This window comes from Hippopotamus amphibius, chromosome 1, assembly GCF_030028045.1.
Source record: "Hippopotamus amphibius kiboko isolate mHipAmp2 chromosome 1, mHipAmp2.hap2, whole genome shotgun sequence".
NCBI lineage: Eukaryota > Metazoa > Chordata > Mammalia > Artiodactyla > Hippopotamidae > Hippopotamus > Hippopotamus amphibius.
The window spans coordinates 103304516-103321851 of NC_080186.1; the positions used below are offsets into that span (position 1 = coordinate 103304516).

General features: G+C 43.2%; 1 protein-coding gene across 1 annotated transcript in view; it reads right to left on the minus strand.

Annotated features, from left to right (window-relative positions):
• Positions 1–2494: 2494 nt before the first annotated feature.
• GDAP2 (ganglioside induced differentiation associated protein 2) overlaps positions 2495–17336 on the minus strand; it is a 110522-nt gene continuing 95680 nt past the window's right edge. The window contains exon 14 of the mRNA XM_057720661.1: positions 2495–2630. Coding sequence (XP_057576644.1) covers positions 2562–2630 — 69 coding nt within the window. The 3' untranslated portion in view covers positions 2495–2561. The remainder of the gene's footprint in view (positions 2631–17336) is intronic.

A 17336-nucleotide genomic window follows, 5' to 3' on the forward strand; every position in this document is an offset into this window, starting at 1 on the left:
CTTTATGCCAGTAAATTTGAAAATGTAGACAAAATGGACACATTTCTAGAACTTGAAACTGACTCTGAAAGAAATAGAAAGCCTTAATGGTCCTATCCTCATAAAATAAATTGAAGCAATATTTTAAATTCTTTCAATAATAAAGACTAGCTATACAAATGAATTCTACCAAGTTTTCAAGGGACAGATCATTCCAATCTTATCGAAGACTTTCTACAAAGTAGAAGGAAAAGAAACATTCCCCCAATAAATCCTACTAGGCAAGAATAATCTTAACACCAAAACTAGACAAGGACAGTAAAAGAAGTAAAATAATAGGACAAAACCATTCATGAATTTATACACAAAAATATTAAACTAAATTCATCTGTTTTTTTAAAAAGAGAACATGGGAATTGACTACAAAGGACATGAGAGAATTTTATGGTGACAGAAAAGATCTGTAAGTTCATGGCAGTAACGGTTAATGACTGCACATATTTTTTCAAGTTCATTGAACTATATACCCTAGTAGGTGAATTTCATTTTATGTAAATTATGCCTCAATAGCCTTTTTTCTTTTCTTTTAAAGAGATTGTATAGGGACCTCCCTGGTGGTCCAGCAGTAAAGAATCTGCCTTGTAATGCAGGGGACGCAGGTTCGATCCCTGGTTGGAGAATTAAGATCCCACGTGCCACGGCGCAACTAAACCCACATGCCACAACTACTGAGCTCATGCGCATCAACTAGAGAGCCTGCGTGCTGCAAATACAAAACCCACGCATTCTGGAACCCACGTGCCACAGCTGCAGAGCCCACGCATCCTGGAGCCTGCATGCCACAATCAGAGAAGAGAAAACCCACATGCCACAACTAGAGAGAAACCCATGTGCCACAGCAAAAGATCCCCCATGCCACAACTAAGACCCAACACAGCCAAAAAAATAAAAATAAAAAAAATTTAAAATTTTTTAAAAATAAAAGGGATTTTATAGAATGCCATACTATTTCATGATAAAAAATTTTGTAAATTACATGAATAAAAGACAACATTCTTCCTCTGATAAAAGACTGTCTACCAGAAGTTTACATCAAGTATCATTCCTAATAAGAAAATTTAAAAACATTATCTTTAAAATTCAAAAGAAGACAAAGATGTCTTCCATTAAGACTTCTATTCAACATTGTACTGAAAATTCTAGCCAACATGATAAGACAACAAAAGCAACTAGAGGCATAAGAATAGGAGGAAAAAAGAAACAAAACTGATATTTCCAGATACATGTTTGTCTATACTGAAAGTTGCAAGCAATAGAATTAGAAATAGTAATAGAATTTGCCAAGTTGACTGACTAAATGAGCAAGAAAAAAGATAAACTTGTATTTTTATGCCAGCAAGAATCAAAACCAATTTAAAAAGGAAATAATTTGTAATAGCAATAAAAGTGAAGAATTTAAGAATAAATTTAACAAAAAATGTGGAAGACATCTGTAGAAATTTAAAAGTTTCTATTAGAAGAAAGGAGACAAATCAATGGAGAGATTTTCTTTCTCTATGAGTAGAAGGATTCAGTATCATAAATATGTCAGCTATCAATATCTCCAAGTTAACCAATTGATTCCATGCAGGTTCAATCACACTTCCAAGTGGTTTGGAAAGCAACAAATTTATTCTAAAAATGTATATTTAAGAGCAAGGGAATGAGGAAGAAAAAGAATACGCTGGGATCTTTGCCTTACCAGTTACAAAGACTTATTACAAAGTTATGGGAATAGACAAACAGATAAATTGATCACTAGATAAAAATAGAATAAGCTTACACACACATGGAACTTTGATACATAATAGAGGTAGCATTGCAAAGCAGCAGGGGGAAGGAAGGACCATTCAACAAACAGTACTGGGGAAGTTGATTATTCATGTAGAGGAAAAAGTTACATTGGATCCCCAACGCACTCCATACATAAAGTCAATTCCAGATGTGTAACAAAATGAAATCTGAAAGGCTTTAAAAATGCAAAATAAAATATGGTGAATGTCTTTCTAACCTTGGGGTAAGAAAGAAAGTCTTAAGGAAGACAAAATAAGATAGTCATAAAAGAAAAGATTACATTAAAATTAAAATTTTCTCTTCATCAAAAAACAGTAAAAAATAAAACAAAGTGAAAACACAAACCACACACTGGTAGTAGAGAATGACACACTATTTTGAAAAATAATTTGACTCTTCTAATTAGCTGAACATCTATTTATCCTGTGGTTTAGCAATTGCACTCTTGCTTTTGTGCACTAGGAAACAAGTATAAGATTCATAGGGGCACTACGTGTAAGAGCAAAAGCCCACAACCATCCAAGCATCCTGCTGCAGTTATCCTTTGCTTGTGTAACAAAGAGCCTCAAAGTTTAGTCATTTAAAATGACAATAACATGAGCCTGCAATTTTAGGAGGGCCCAGAAGGAACAGCTTAGTCTCTCTCCACCAAGAATCAGCTAGGGCAATTGGAAGACTAGTCGTTGGAATCATTTGAAGGCACACTTACGTGTCTGGTGGTTGATGCGGGCTGTTTGCTGAGACCTCATTTAGTGCTGCTCCTTTTCACCTAGGAGAGACTTTTCCAGTGATAGGTTGGCTTCCTCATAACATTGTGACTGAGTTCCCAGTAGGGGGAGGAAGTAAAGGGGAGAAAGAGAGAGAAAAATAGAGGGAGAAAGGGAGAGAGAGAAAAGAGGGGAGGGAGAGAGGAGTAAGGGAAGAGAGAGAGGGAGGAAGGAAAGAGAGAAAATTATATAATAAACAGCTTTTGACCTAGCTTCAGAAATCATACTCATGTCTGCTGCATTCATCAAATATATTCATCAAAGGCAAGTTATTAAAGTCAGTCCCTATGCAAGAGAAAGAGAATTACTTTTTGATAGGAGGAGTATCAAAGAATTTGCAAATATGTTTTAAAAACCACCACTTGTCCTGTAACAGAAGAAAAGATAAAATATTTTAACAATTGAATATTATATGTAATCGTGAATATAAATGAAATGTAGCTACCTGCCATGATATGGATAAATTCTTGAAATATAATTTGAGTGGGGAAAAAAGCAGTCCCAGAAGATTACATTAAGTGTAATATGTTCAGAAAGCCCAAAGTAAAATAAAAATAAATAATATATAGTTTAAGCATATATTTATATCAATGACAAAATATTATCTTTTAGAAGAGAATAATATAAAAATCAGAGTAGCCCTTTATCTAAGTGGGGAGAAGGAGGAGGCAAAATGATGAAATGGGAAGAGAAAATAGGAAGCTGTGTGTTATTGAAGAGTTCTGGATTTTATACTGGTTGGTAGGTTTTCAGGTGCTGGTTATATTACTATACATTATTATGTATGTAAATATCTGTTTCTAGTTTGCCCATTTTTCATAAACACTCTTTTGAAAATACCAAGTATTTTCTTAAACACGAGTGGAACATTTGAAAAATGAATAAAGAAATGAAAGGGTGAGATAGGATAGGGACTAAAAAGAAAGTATCTAGTCAATTTAAATGAGCTAAATTTCTGCCCTAGAATGTTAAAAGAATTTTGCAGACATGGTTGTTAAAAATCTTTAGGAAAATCATGTATGGGAGACATGATAGCAAATTATTTATTTACAGTTAAATAAACATCCTGAATTTCTAGAAGCTAGGAAAGGTAGATTTTGAAAAATTATTGCAATCAACATATTATTGATTTCTGTCACAAATTTCTAACTGATGATATGTTGGCATTTAGGAAAAAATCATGTGTTCACCAGGAGCTTCATGGGTTATTAACAAATGTAATTTCCTGTTGTGGTTGGGCGGTTGAACCTGCAGCACGATTAGAGTAGGCATGAACATAGTGTAACATGGCCTTAGTAAGGCTTTTGCAGACAAGATCGGGAGCTACGGGTTAAAAGCAGTACAGTGAGAGAAAAAAAAAAAAAAAGCAGCACAGTGTTGGGGATATGCCCCTGATTGAACAATCCAAAGGATATTGGTCAGTATCAGCCTGAGTGGAGGTACAAGTGAGCTCTGCCTCTGGCCCGCTTGTCTTTTTATGCAAACCTGAAATGTGAAGGAGAGCTAATAAACTGAGTGCCAGAACCAAGACTGAGAAAGACCTGGACAAGATAGAAGGGACATAATTTCAAAACAAAGCTGTCAATTTATGCTGAAAATGTACTTGGAAAAACATGGTTTTGAGGAAGAGCTGAATTAGCAGCCGTTGACTGAAATGAGATGGGAAGAGGCAGAGACGAGGTATTTAGTCCAAGTTCAACATGAGGAAATGGTCTGCTATAAGAGAGAAAAGAGCTGTAAGACTCACACTCTGTTTTGCTAATGGTTAGAGTGCATTTGGAGTTCAGGCCCAATTTTGGGCACCATATTTTAAGAGGCACATTGACCAACTAGAAAGAATCCCATGGAGAGCAGGGTGACTGTGTATGAGTCATATCAGAAAGGGTTGAAAGGATTTTAGGATTTTTTGCTTAGAAAATAAAAGCCCTGGGCTGTGATGGCTACTTTTTTTGTTTGTTTTTTCTTTAAGAACTTTTATTGAGATACAATTGACATACAATAAACTGCACATATTTAAAGTGTACAATTTGATTTTTTTTCTTATTAGTAATGTATATATGGCAATTCCAATCTCCCAATTCATTCCTCCCCAACCCCTGCCCCCCCACTTTCCCCACTTGGTGTCCATATGTTTGTTCTCTACATCTGTGTCTCTATTTCTGCCTTGCAAACCGGTTGATTTGTACCATTTTTCTAGATTATGCATATTTGTGTTAATATACGATATTTGTTTTTCTCTTTCTGACTTACTTCACTCTGTATGTGATGGCTACTTTTAAATACTTAACCTACTATCATGTTAGGGAAAGGGATTAGACTTATTTAGGCCCCAGAAAAATCTAACTTGGTTTGGTAAAATGAATCTTCAGGAAAGCAGATTTTCTTTCAGTGGGGAAAAAGAGAGAGAGACAGAGAGAGAGAGAGGAAGAAAGAGAACTTTCTAACAAAACCATCCAAGGGTTGAATAGCTGCCTCTCACTGAAGTGAGTTCCCATAACTGGAAGTGATCAAGCAGTTCTGGGTGTTTTAGGGAGAATTCCACCACTGGATGGAAGGTTTTAGCACATGGCCATCAAGATCTTTACCAGCCGTTAAAGTTCAGGGATTCTATACCTACCCCTCACCAAAACCCCTCAACCATGCTACTGAGATGATATTAGAAAAACACTATGACTATCAGTTGACTAAAAGTGCAATTGTTTCTGGGAGTAGCAAGCTTTAAGCAATTAGCACATAACCCCAACCTAATATGTCAAAGACTGGCAATATAGCAGCCTTAAAACTCTGCAGGGAAAGAGAGAGGAACAAAAAAAATATTACTTTTCATTAACAAAATATGATCATAATAACTGTAAAGGAATTTTTATGGCAGGAAAAGAAGTCATCCTTGCCCTATTGTTTTATTTTATTTTATTATAAATTTATTTATTTATTTATTGGCTGCACGCAGGCCTTCTCTAGTTGCGGCGAGCAGGAACTACTCTCCGTTGCAGTGCTTGGGCTTCTCATTGCAGTGGCTTCTCTTGCTGCGGAGCACAGGCTCTAGGCGCGTGGGCTTCAGTAGTTGTGGCACATGGGTTCAATGGTTGTGGCTCAGGGCTCTAGAGCGCAGGCTCAATAGCTGTGGCACAAGGGGTTAGTTGCTCCGTGGCATATGGTATCTTCCTAAGGCAGGGCTCGAACCTGTGTCCCCTGCATTGGCAGGCGGATTCTTAACCACTGCACCACCTAGGAAGTCCCCTTCCTTCCTTTTTTTTTTTTTCTTTCTTTCTTCTTTCTTTCTTTCTTTCTTTCTTTCTTTCTTTCTTTCCTTCTTTCTTTCTTTCTTTTTTCTTTCTTTCCTTTCTTTCTTTCTTTCTCTCTCTCTCTCCCCCACCCTTCCTCCCTCTTTTCCTTCCTTCCTTCCCTCCTTTCTTTTATTTTCCTTTTTTTGGGGGGGAACATAGTGGTAGACACATTTTGATGGGAAAAGGTTGGGGGAATAGATTTAGAGTTAAAAGTCAGCAGCCTTGCTTAGAGTAGAAGAGCTCCAAGAGCCTAGAAGGAAAGGGCTGGGTAGGCTGAAGGAGGAAAGGAACTGGCTGGTTAAGGCCCAGAACAGTGCAAAGTACCTGCTTTTGGGCGGTGATTCTCTCCTTGCCAGGTCCTGCCTCAACCAGGAGGAATGGCTGCTTTCTCCTTAGGCAAAACCCACATACCCTGCCCACTCCCACTGCCTCTGATACTCTCGCATCCTCTCTACTGCTGTGCCTCCTGGGCCTCTTCCTGCAAGGAAACCCAGCCAAGTGAGACTCCTTTTATTGCAATGTGACTGGATACACTCCCAGTTCCAGATGTTGCTGGCATCAGCTGAACAGACCTCATGAAAACCATAAAGGCAAGCACAAACCCAAGATTAAATGTTTGAGACGTTTTTTCTTTCCAAGAACTGGGACAGGAGTCTCAATCTTCTTCATGCCTCTTTCAAGTGAAAGCTATGTGGGGACAAGTGAAAGTCACAGTTTTCAACCAGTTGTTAATCATGATTGTGTAAGAAGAGCGTAGGGTCCAGGAGAGCCTAGTGAATGCTACGAAGGGTTGCAGAGAGGATACTGAGGGATTTGCTTCATTGCTGCTCAGCACAAGTGGGACTGTGGTCTGATTGGCCTAGAGGCCATTGAGCTTCTAGAAAAGTGACAAAAAAGACATTCTGAGGCTTGTTTTCTTACCTAAAGATAATGAAACTGACACAGGGTGGCACAGGAAAATATCCCTCACTTAATGCAAGGGCCAACCCATGTCAGGGTTGGGTAGAACCACAGCCCATTTCAGAGGCATTAGGGGAGGAAAGGATAGTGCCACGGTGGCACAACACCAGGAATCTGTTTTCCCATGTAGGGTCTAGTCTGAGTTCCCATGGGGGAAGCTGTCACCTGCAGTGCTAGGCTTCTGATAGGGCTTGGAGCCGTGGGCATTGCAGGTACATCTTCAGGCCCCATAAGTTAAGACAAAGATATTCTTGTTTCAAATCTCTAACACACTGCTATGCCTCTGAGTCAATGTGCATGCTACTCCTCCTGCCTGGAACTGCAGCCCTGTAGTAGATCCCTTTGTCTGGCTTCTACCCATCCTTTAAAGTTGTTCTCTATGTCACCCATCTGAGAAGTCTTCCTGAACCATCACTTCCAAGTTCCGATAACTCCATGATTGTGTTTTTTTCTCTCTCCCACCCAACCTGCAGGCTCCTCTGAAGTCAGGCCTGCGTTTTGCCCACTCTGTCCCTATAGGAGGTACTCAGCACTGTTATTTCAATGAACAAATAAAGGAATGGCATCCTGGGATTCTGGGGAGCAGCAGCAATAGTAGCAGTGTTACCCTAAAGAGAGTGTGTCATCAGGAGGGAGTAGCGAGGCTTCTCCCAGGGACCTGAAGACCAGTGGTTCCCATCATCACCAGAGTCACGAATGGGAAAGAGAGTGGAGCCCCAGGGGTGGCTTGGTGACCATGACAGTATTAGAATTGAATAGGCAGAGTGGTGTAGCAGTTCAGAGGCTACTTCCAGAGCACTGATGATGAAGGCCTGTTTTAAGTTATGAAGTGCCTCAAAACAGCATTGGGAGGGGCCCCCTGCGACATCTGAATGTGACATTGCCCCAGAGACGCTTCCAGAGCAGGACCAGTAGGAGCCCCCATTGACCTGTGTTCTGTTACCAGATACAGGGCAGCATCCGGGCAGCCCTGGGGATAGTCACGATGGTGCGGGGCCTTGACGTGAAAAAGCAACGCGTGGGATCCGGCTCCCTTTTGAGTCAGTCGAGGTGCCATGCGTGACATAAAGCACAGAATTCCTGGCAGAGTAAACCCCGTATATGGGAGAGTCATAGCAGCAATTATACCATTATTACGATCAAGCCCCAGATGAAAATGACTCTAACACTAAATGGCCGATTTTCTGTGGGTGGAGGGGTTGACTGTTTAAGGCTCAAGTGGTTTCACTGTGAGATGAAAGGAATAGGGAGTGAGTAGAAGCCATGAACCCTCCTAGGCTTGGGCATCAAAGGGCTGTGGGAATCTTGCATTTTACCAGTTGGTATGTGTCGTGTTAGACAAATATCACATACACGTACGCGAATGGATGATGGCTTAGCTTCCGTTACGCTTTTTTGTTTCCGTCCCTGTGGCACCAAGAAGCTCTCACTGAGAGGAGTGGTAAGAAAAGGGCTTGAAAGCTTTGCCCTGGGGAACTGTTGCCATGCTTCAACCAGCAGATAAGGGCTCCCCGCTAGCTCTCTCTCCTGGAGCAGGGATATCCTCATCCCTATGGGGTGTGATGCTTCTTTGTGGGAGCAACCAGGCAATTGTGTCTCCTTTTGTCCCCAGCCTTCTCTTGTATGGCAGTCACTAATGTCTGTCAAAGGCTTGAGCAACTTCTGAAGAAAACACCCACCGACCACTTCAACACAGCAGAAACCATCCAGGGACCTTATTCGAACAAGCCTCAGACTAGGCAGGGGATAGTCTAGGTCAGAGGCTGGCACATGTTTTCTGTAAGTAGCAAAAGAGGACATATTTTAGGCTTTCTGCAGACCGTGTCGTCTCTGTCACGACTACTCCACCCTGCCCTTGAAGCATGAAAGTAGCCATAGACACTATGTAAGTGAACGGTGTAGTTATGTTTCAATAAAGTTTTATTTACAAAATGGTGGGCCAGATTTGACCCACGGACCTCAGTTTGCTGACCCCTGAGTTAGGTCAACAGAAGGCTGTCATTGCTGAAATGGTTCTTCCACATTGTGGCAGGTTACCGGAGTGTTCTGCTGTCATTGCTGAAATGGTTCTTCCACATTGTGGCAGGTTACCGGAGTGTTCTGTGTTCTTCTGGGGAACGAGGCTGAGGACGGTTGACGTGGAGGGCAGGAGGTAAACAGCAGGTTAATAGTCCTGGACTGGCTATTGTTCTCAAGGCCATCCTGCTGAAGGGAGCGAGAGGAGGGGGGCCTTGTTGGGGCACGAGGGGAAGCAGGAGAGGGAAAGTTAGAATGCATGGTGAGAAAGGAACTCTGTGCCCTGGATCTGAAAGAGTGGGACAGAGGAAGGATAGGGGAGAAGCTGGTGGAGAGTAAGACAAGTGGGTGGATGGGGAGCTCTGCTTTAGCCAAGCCCCTTTCTCTGGGGCTGGGCCTGGAAAACGCCATTGCTCTGGGCCACAGCTGACTTCTCCCAGCAGCTTCTGCATAAAACCTCCAACAGCTGAAGCTGGGTCAACCTTCACCTGGCCCATGGTTTTGAGGGGTAAAGACCTGGTCCATTCTTTCTGCCATCTCAGTTCTCGCATCCCTCTCCCCGCAAACTCACGAACACATATTTACTTTCAACTGAATGTGATGAAATAGATGATGTGGTCAGAGGTGTCCCAGGGCAGATCCTCTTTTCCCAGGTCTGCTTCTGCTCTCCACCACTGCAGAGTTCATCTTTAGAGGTATTGAGCCCTCAGGATTGTTATGGACTCCCTGTTGGGTGGGAGGAAATACTCAGTAATTGTTTTCTTTCTTGTGCTTCTACTTCTTAGAATGCTGAGGATTCTGTTCTGTTTGCTGTTGACAGCTCCCAAATAATGAATGGTAAGGTCATGGGATGACTTCAGAAATGGCAGTCAGCTCAGTGACAAAGAGCAGGTCCTTCCAAGGATGCCTGCATGAGGACTTGGTGGAGGGATGCATGGGGCGTGTGGCTCCAGGGTTAGAAATTTTGAACAAATATTGCCCTGGAAGTAAGCATATAGGAGACTGAGTGACCTTTGGAGAGCCTTTTCTTCACTCTCCTGGTCAAGGTTGTTTTCACACAGACATAGGGAAGAATAGCAGAGTGCTTAAGAATGTGGGCTGTAGAGTGTGATGACCTGGACCCTAAATCCCTACCTTGACACGCTCTAGCTGTCAGTGACTTTACGCAAATCATTTAACCCCTCTGAGCTGCATTTCTCTCATCTTTAAAATGAGCATACTCCTGATATCTAACTTAAAGGACTGATGTGAGGATTAATTGAAATATTCTGTGTGGATTGCTTAAGATAATAAGTGCTTCTTTTTCTTCTTCTTCGCCTTCTTGTTAGTTTTGCATGGACATGAATCAAAGGATGCAGAGATATTCCCATAAAACCCCCAGACCTCCTGCTCTGAGCCTGTTCTAGCTACATGAATTCTCCACTGGAGACTGTTTTGGATTAAAGGTAAATCTGTCTAGAGATAAAACAAGATATGTCATTACCAGCCATTTATATCTCAGGGAGAGCTGAGATGTTCCTTTCTGCATTTTTTTCTTCATTTTCATGAAACACTTTCAAATACATTACCATGTTCAGTGCTCATACAGTCTTGGAAAAGTAAGGCTAGGGAGGAATCATTCTCCTCATTTTACCAAGGGAAAAATGAGTCACAGAACCTAAGTCATTCTGAGGGATCCTGGACGGAAACCAAGTGCTTATTGCACTAGAAGAGAGTTTCTCAGAGTGTGGTCCAAGGATGCTCCCTGGTCCAGAATTTTGGAGACTTAGTTAAGAAATACACATTCCTGGCTCACATCCACCTGAGACCTACTTAATTAGACTCATGAGATGTGGGGTCAGGGAATCCGTATTCCTAACACATTCCTTATGCAATTCTGATATGTTGCAGCTTTGAAAATCATTGCTCCAGAGTCTACACCAGTGGTTCGGAACCCCAGCCAAATATCTAGAGTACCTGTGGGGTCTACTTAACAAAATACAGTCAAGTATACCTCGGCCCCACACTCCAGAACTCTGATTCAGTAGCTTCAGGGTGGATCTCTGGCATCCACAGTGATTCTGATTCTCAAACTAGAGTTGAAAGTTTCTGATCTAAATCAGCAGTTCTAAAACTTGGCTGTACATTAAAATGACCTGCACAAGGTGCACCCCAGACCAATGACACCAGGATCTCTGGGAATAGAACCCGACCATGGGTAGTCAAACATCTCTCCCAGGTGCTCCCAAGGAGCAGTCATGGCTGAGAACCAGTGGCCTAGATCAGGGGTCAGTAAGCTTTTTCTGTAAGGTCCATGTAGTAAATATTTTTTGCTTTGGGGGCTAGGTGGTCTCTATCACAAGTACTCAGCGCTACCATTGTAATGTGAAAGCAGCCATAGACAATGTGTAAATGAAAGGGTGTGCCTGTGTTTCAATAAAACTTTATTTACAAATTAGATGGTAGGCTGGGCCTGGCTCATGGGCCATAGGTTGCTGACCTCTGCTCTGGATCAATGCTTCTCAAACTATCTGTGGTATAGGATCATTATTTTATAAAAATTTCCAGTCTGTGGTAGACCAATTATTTTATAAAATACAATGAAGGGGAACTATAACAAAAGTGAAATTAAAAAGACAAAATGTAAGCCCACTGATTATGAAACTGGTTGTCACAGTGATGTCAAATTGCTGTCAAAGTTTCTGAATACTTAAAATCAATTTCTTTACTTATCTTTCATGAACTGGCAGCAAATATCTCAAGACTAGACACATCCAGACTATACCTTGAGTTGTACTGGAAAATCATCATAATTTTTCTATTTAAGGGATAAAGGAACAGAATCAGATTAATTACTTGGTGTAAACTTTGTAGAGAGACAACCTTCGAGTGCAACTTTGAAAAAGGTAATGGGCCTTGATAGGCCAAGAAAGAAAGACAAGGCAGCTTAGCCTAATACGTGCCACTTAAGGGGACTTCCCTGGTGGTGCAGTGGTTAAGAATCTGCTTGTCAATGCAGGGGACACGGGTTCGATCCCTGGTCCAGGAAGATCCTACATGCCACAGAGCAACTAAGCTCATGCACCACAACTACTGAGCCTGCGCTCTAGAGCCCACGTGTCACAACTACTGAAGCCCACGTACCTAGAGCCTGTGCTCTGCAACAAGAGAAGCTACTGCAATGAGAAGGCTGTGCACTGCAACAGAGAGTAGCCCCGGCTCACTGCAACCAGAGAAAGCCCGTGTGCAGCAACGAAGACCCAATGCAGCCAATAAATACATAAATAAATACTTGCCACTTAAATAACATTTAGTAAAGTGAGATGGATTTGAATCAGGTAGGGAAAAGCAAGCTTTATTTGTTAAATAGATAAAGAGAAGTGCTTTTGCCACTGTTCACAGAGTAGTGCTGAAGGACCCCTGAGTGAAGGCACATTGAGGGGCTTTGGAATTAGACAGGATTTGAAACCTGGCGTTGTCACTTCTTAGCTGAGTTGGGGCCATCATTGACTATTTTTTGTGACTTCGTCTATGAAGGCAAGGATATCACCAACTTCCCAGGACTGGTGAGGGAATTCGAATCACACACACAAAGTTCCTACCTCAGTACCCAGCACCCCACAGATGACAGTGATTACTGAGAGCAGCTGGCCCGGGGAGAGAACACCATGGCTGCAGCCAGGCAGACTTGAGTTCGAACTCTGACTCCACTACTTGTGTGACGTTAGGCTATTTAAACCTCTGTGAGCCTGAGCTTCTTTATCTGTAAAACAGAGACACTAATACTCCATCTTTCAGGGTACACTAAGGATTTAGGGTTTATAAAAATATGTAAAGTGCTGGCACAAAAAAGTGCTCAAAAAGTGGGACTTATTATCTTTTTCATATAATTTTTTATTGAGCTATATTCACATATCGTAAAACTCACCCTTTCAAAGTGTACAATTCTGTCATTGTTTAGTATATTCACAACGCTGCACAAGCATCATCACTATCTAATTTCAGACTAGCTATGATTTTTTAACTCATTTGACTTAATAACCCTGAGGTCGGTCTCTGCCCTCTCACAATCCGCAGAAGGCTTTATTAAATGAGGCTTGACAAGGGACAGATCACACCACACAACACTCTGTACCAAGAGTTATTGCACTTTCTTAATAGTTTCTCTCCAAAGCCTCAACAGGACAGCAGCTGCTCCAGTCTAGTCTCTGTCCTCCGGAACTCCATCTTGGCCAGCTCTCCTCCTCACCCCTCTCCCTCTCTCAGAGCTTTTGTAATCCTTCCCTGATAACTTCCATGTGCTTTTTCCCATCGAACGATGTATCCACTCAGCTTCTTCAGTTTACCACTGCCGATTATGACTTTGCTGTGTCGGGGATGACTAGCTGTTTTTCTGAGATCCGTGCTCCCCTCTCACAACCAGGAGGTCTTGCAGAGGGCTCTCAGGCCAGAGCTACATTTCTCAACCCCCCTTGCATCTGGATGGAGCCCTGTGGACTAGGTAGACTAGTCCTCATCGCTGGGAGGTGAGCAGAAATCACGCATGTCACTTCTAGGCTAAGGTGATTAACACATGGGTATCTCTTCTCTACCGTCCCTTTCCTTGTCTGCCAAGTAAAGGCCAAGGACTCCAAGACCCAAGGGGATAGTTAAGCCTCAAGCAAGGAACACGGGCCCATGAATCACCACAAGGGAGACTGTCTATCAAATACCTGATTGGGACTGATGGAAGAGCAAGGAATAAAACTATTCTGGTTATGCTGTTGACAGTTGGAGGATTTGCTTATTACAGAAGCTGACCAGGTATACTAGTTCCTTAACTAGTATACCTGGTCAGCCCAAGGGAAACGGAAGCTCTTTAACCCTCAGAAGCCCCCGGGGGAGGATGCTTGCAAACACTGCGCTTTATATCGATTTTCCTGCTACATTTCTATTTCTCCTATTACACACCCCATTCCACCTAAGACTGGGACTTGCAGGAATACTACTAAGAGGTCTTGGTTGACAAAGAAAGGTATTGAGCTGCTCCCCCAGCCGGAGTGCTTCTGGGGTGGCTGGTGAGAGCCTTGCACTGGCTGGGTCCTTGAACCTGGGAGGCCAAAGCAGTGGGCTGGCAGCTTCCTTCAAAGGAGACCGAAGACCTCACGCAGAGAAGAGGTGCAGGGGACAGGCAAGAGGCCTTCACGCTGACCCAAGGAGTAGCCACAGCTGCTGAACGCAGGGAGGGTGGCCTGCACATTAGCAGCACTAACTGCCTCAGGCTTGGGAAGACCCGATTCTGAGGGGTGGATGCTGACGTGGGCAGCGGCTCAGGGAGACAGTGGATGTGTGGGAAAGAAATGCGGCCTGCGGGGGACGCTCTGAAAAGCCTAGAGCCTCAAAGGCCATCCGTGAGAATCTTGCCCAAGGACACATTCCTGATGGCCACAGCAGCAGGGTGGGCATGGGGCACAGCCACTTTTTCCTCATATAGCCTACCCCCATAGGATCCTATTTACAATGTCTTTTTTATCCTTTCATCCCTCGGGGGCCTTGTTTCATCTTTTTTTTTTTTTTTTTTTACTTTTTTCTTTTTCTTTAAGAACTTTTATTGAGATACAATTGACATACAATAAACTGCATATATTTAAAGCGTACAATTTGATATTTTTTTTTCCCGTTAGTAATGTGTGTATGGCAATCCCAATCTCCCGATTCATTCCACCCCAACCCTTATTTCATCTTAATGTCAGTGGAAAAGAACATGGTCTGTGAGTGGGCAGAGCATTTGCCAGGAGTTGAGGATGTCAATATCCCATCTTCCACATCTACTCTAGGATGAGATGCTCTAGCTCAGCTCCCAACTCAACTGGTTGGTGGCATCAGGGCTTTCATAAATCTTCATAAACGCATGTATTCATTTATGCATTTACTTGTTCATCTTCCAGACATTTCCTGAGACCTTACTTTGCAAACAGTATGATGTTAGGTGCCATGAGGCGTGAAGAAATGAAGAGGTCATCACCCCTGTCCTTAAAAAGGAGAACACAGAGAGAGGTGAGAGCAACAGCTTGTAACTAAGTCTCTGTCAAAGCAGTGGCAGCAAACCTCTGGCAGCGTACCAGGGAGGCCTGGGGATTTGGTGGGACCGAGAGAGCTGGAGGCCTCTGATGTTCTAGGGCCTGTGGTCAAGAAAGACAAAGCCTTTGGCAGTGTCTGCTCCATCTTGCAGCAGGACTAGGGTGGAGCCCACTGGCGTGGTACTAAAACACATTAGCGAGAAGGAGATGCCAGAGTCCAGCTGGCTGCTCCGAAGCACTAGGGAGTGGGTTCTGGCTGACTCCAGAGATGACACCCATCTCCCTGAAGCTAGCTGGAATAGTACTAGAGGAGAGCAGAAAACCTTTCTTGGAGACCAGCACTCACGCTGAATACAGTGGTCAGGCCTGGTGAGCTCCCCTTCTGCTTCTCCAGCCCTCAGCTCGCTGGCCCCTCAGCCAACAGTGCAGGTGAAACATTGGCCAGACCTGTCCCGTCAGAGAAACCTCCATGGTGTGTCACCTGGAAGGAAGCCCACAGCACACTTTCCTCTAGCATTAGAGGATGAACCCACTGTGTGTGTGCTGGGGGCAGTGGGGAGACCCTATGCCAATGACGCCCTGCAGGAGCAGGACTCCTCTGGGCATGTGCCAGGTTTTCTGGCCACAGCTACCTCTTCCTTCTCCCCCCAGGAAGGAAATCAAGAGGGTCATATTTCCTATGGCCCAGTGGGTAGGCAAAACTAGCTTGAAATCCACCTGAGATCTAATTCTGGGGCAGCTCTAGGGCCAGGTCACCCAAGGATTTGATTCAAAGCTCACAACTGCACAGGGAAAACACCTGGTATTTCCTCCTTACAAAAATGTGAGAGATGGAATAGGAAGATGAGCATGGTTCTAGTGTCTCTCCACCTGCCCCTGTGACCAGAGGCTACAGAGCATGCCATTTAAATATTCGTGCCACAGGGAGCCAACCCAAGGCTCACTGATCTGAGGTCAGCCATCGAGACTTCTCAAACTCCTTTCCATCCTGCCCAGTTCTAGACAGAGCGTGTAGTCCCAGAATTCTCATATGGCAAAATATCACTTCTTCAACGGTCAGTCCCCTCTGTGTGAGATGTTTCCTTAGTGTACTCATTAAATGATGCCTCTGGGAGAGAGATTTGCCCAGGGTATCCATACCTGGTCACCACCATCCAGAGGTTAGCTTTGCTCGTTTGGGAACTTAATTCCATCAGTTTTTCAAAGATAAGCAGGCTGGTTCTCTAGATAAGAACCTGAATGACGAATGAGACACAGACTTATTAATGAGGGGTATCAGGTAGGATCACTGGTACCCAGCCTTTCTTTAGAGCACTCCTGAGGATAATCCCACTGTGGGTGCTGAAACATAAAGCAGATATTTTCCAAGAGGATGAAAGTAGAGCAAAGCTTCAAGAATGTTCTTGTTTTTAAGGACCGTTTCATCATTCTAGAGTACTTGGATAAACTGCCCTTTGGCAGTCTGGAGATGTTTCTGGATAAACAGTGCTGCTTCTCTGAATTAGAGGACTCCCACTTGGGCACACAGAGCCACCTCCTTCTGTGATGCCAGCATTACCTCAACATAATATGGTACAATTGAGTAGATAACGACTTTCTTTAGAAGTTAGTGCTTTCCACCTTTTTGAGCATCATTGCACCCACACACAACAGCAAAGTCTGTATGACACACTGGACAAAACTGATAAAGGGACTCCAGTCATCCCAAGTCCTAAGGGTCAAAGGAAGTAAAAACCCCTGCACATCTTTGACTCACTGTTGCCCATCAGTGGGCCTTAGCACATCCGTTGGAAAGCTCTGGTACATACCACAATCTTCTTCACTACATTTGTGAGTATTTAATAGAGATGGTAAGTACTCTAGCCTCATCAGCAACACACCTTCTTTTAGGAGCTGATTCTTTTCATGCTGTGTCCTGGGGTGTTCTGGTTTATTTTTGGCTGATGAATTTCTCTGACCCTGCCACCCATCCTTCAAATCTGAAATGCCTTCTGTAGAGAATACTTTTATATTCTCTCCAGATCCCTTCTTCAGGGTTGATCCACTCAGGTCCCAGCTGCTGCCAAGGCAATGCCCTTGGCAGATAACTGCCTGGCACAGAATGAAGGCCCCTCCCAGGGACAGCTCGCAGCCAATGACTGGCTGATACAGCGATAGAAAGGTCAGGCCCCCTAACTTTAATTTGAAATAATTCTGAAAACTTATCCCAGCTCCAGAGCTCCCTGTAGGATTGTCTAAGGCCCCAGTTACAACCATATTAGGGGTCAGTTTCTCCCTTTGACCAATCTTTATATGGAAACACACCCCATAAAACTTTTGCGTGCAATTTTCTGTTACCAAATCTACTTCCAGGGAACCCAATCTAAGCCACACTCTCTTTGAGGTCTCTTTAGCATTTTATGCACATAGTGTCATATGCCTTTTACTTTATAAAATGACCAGATTTATATTGATGC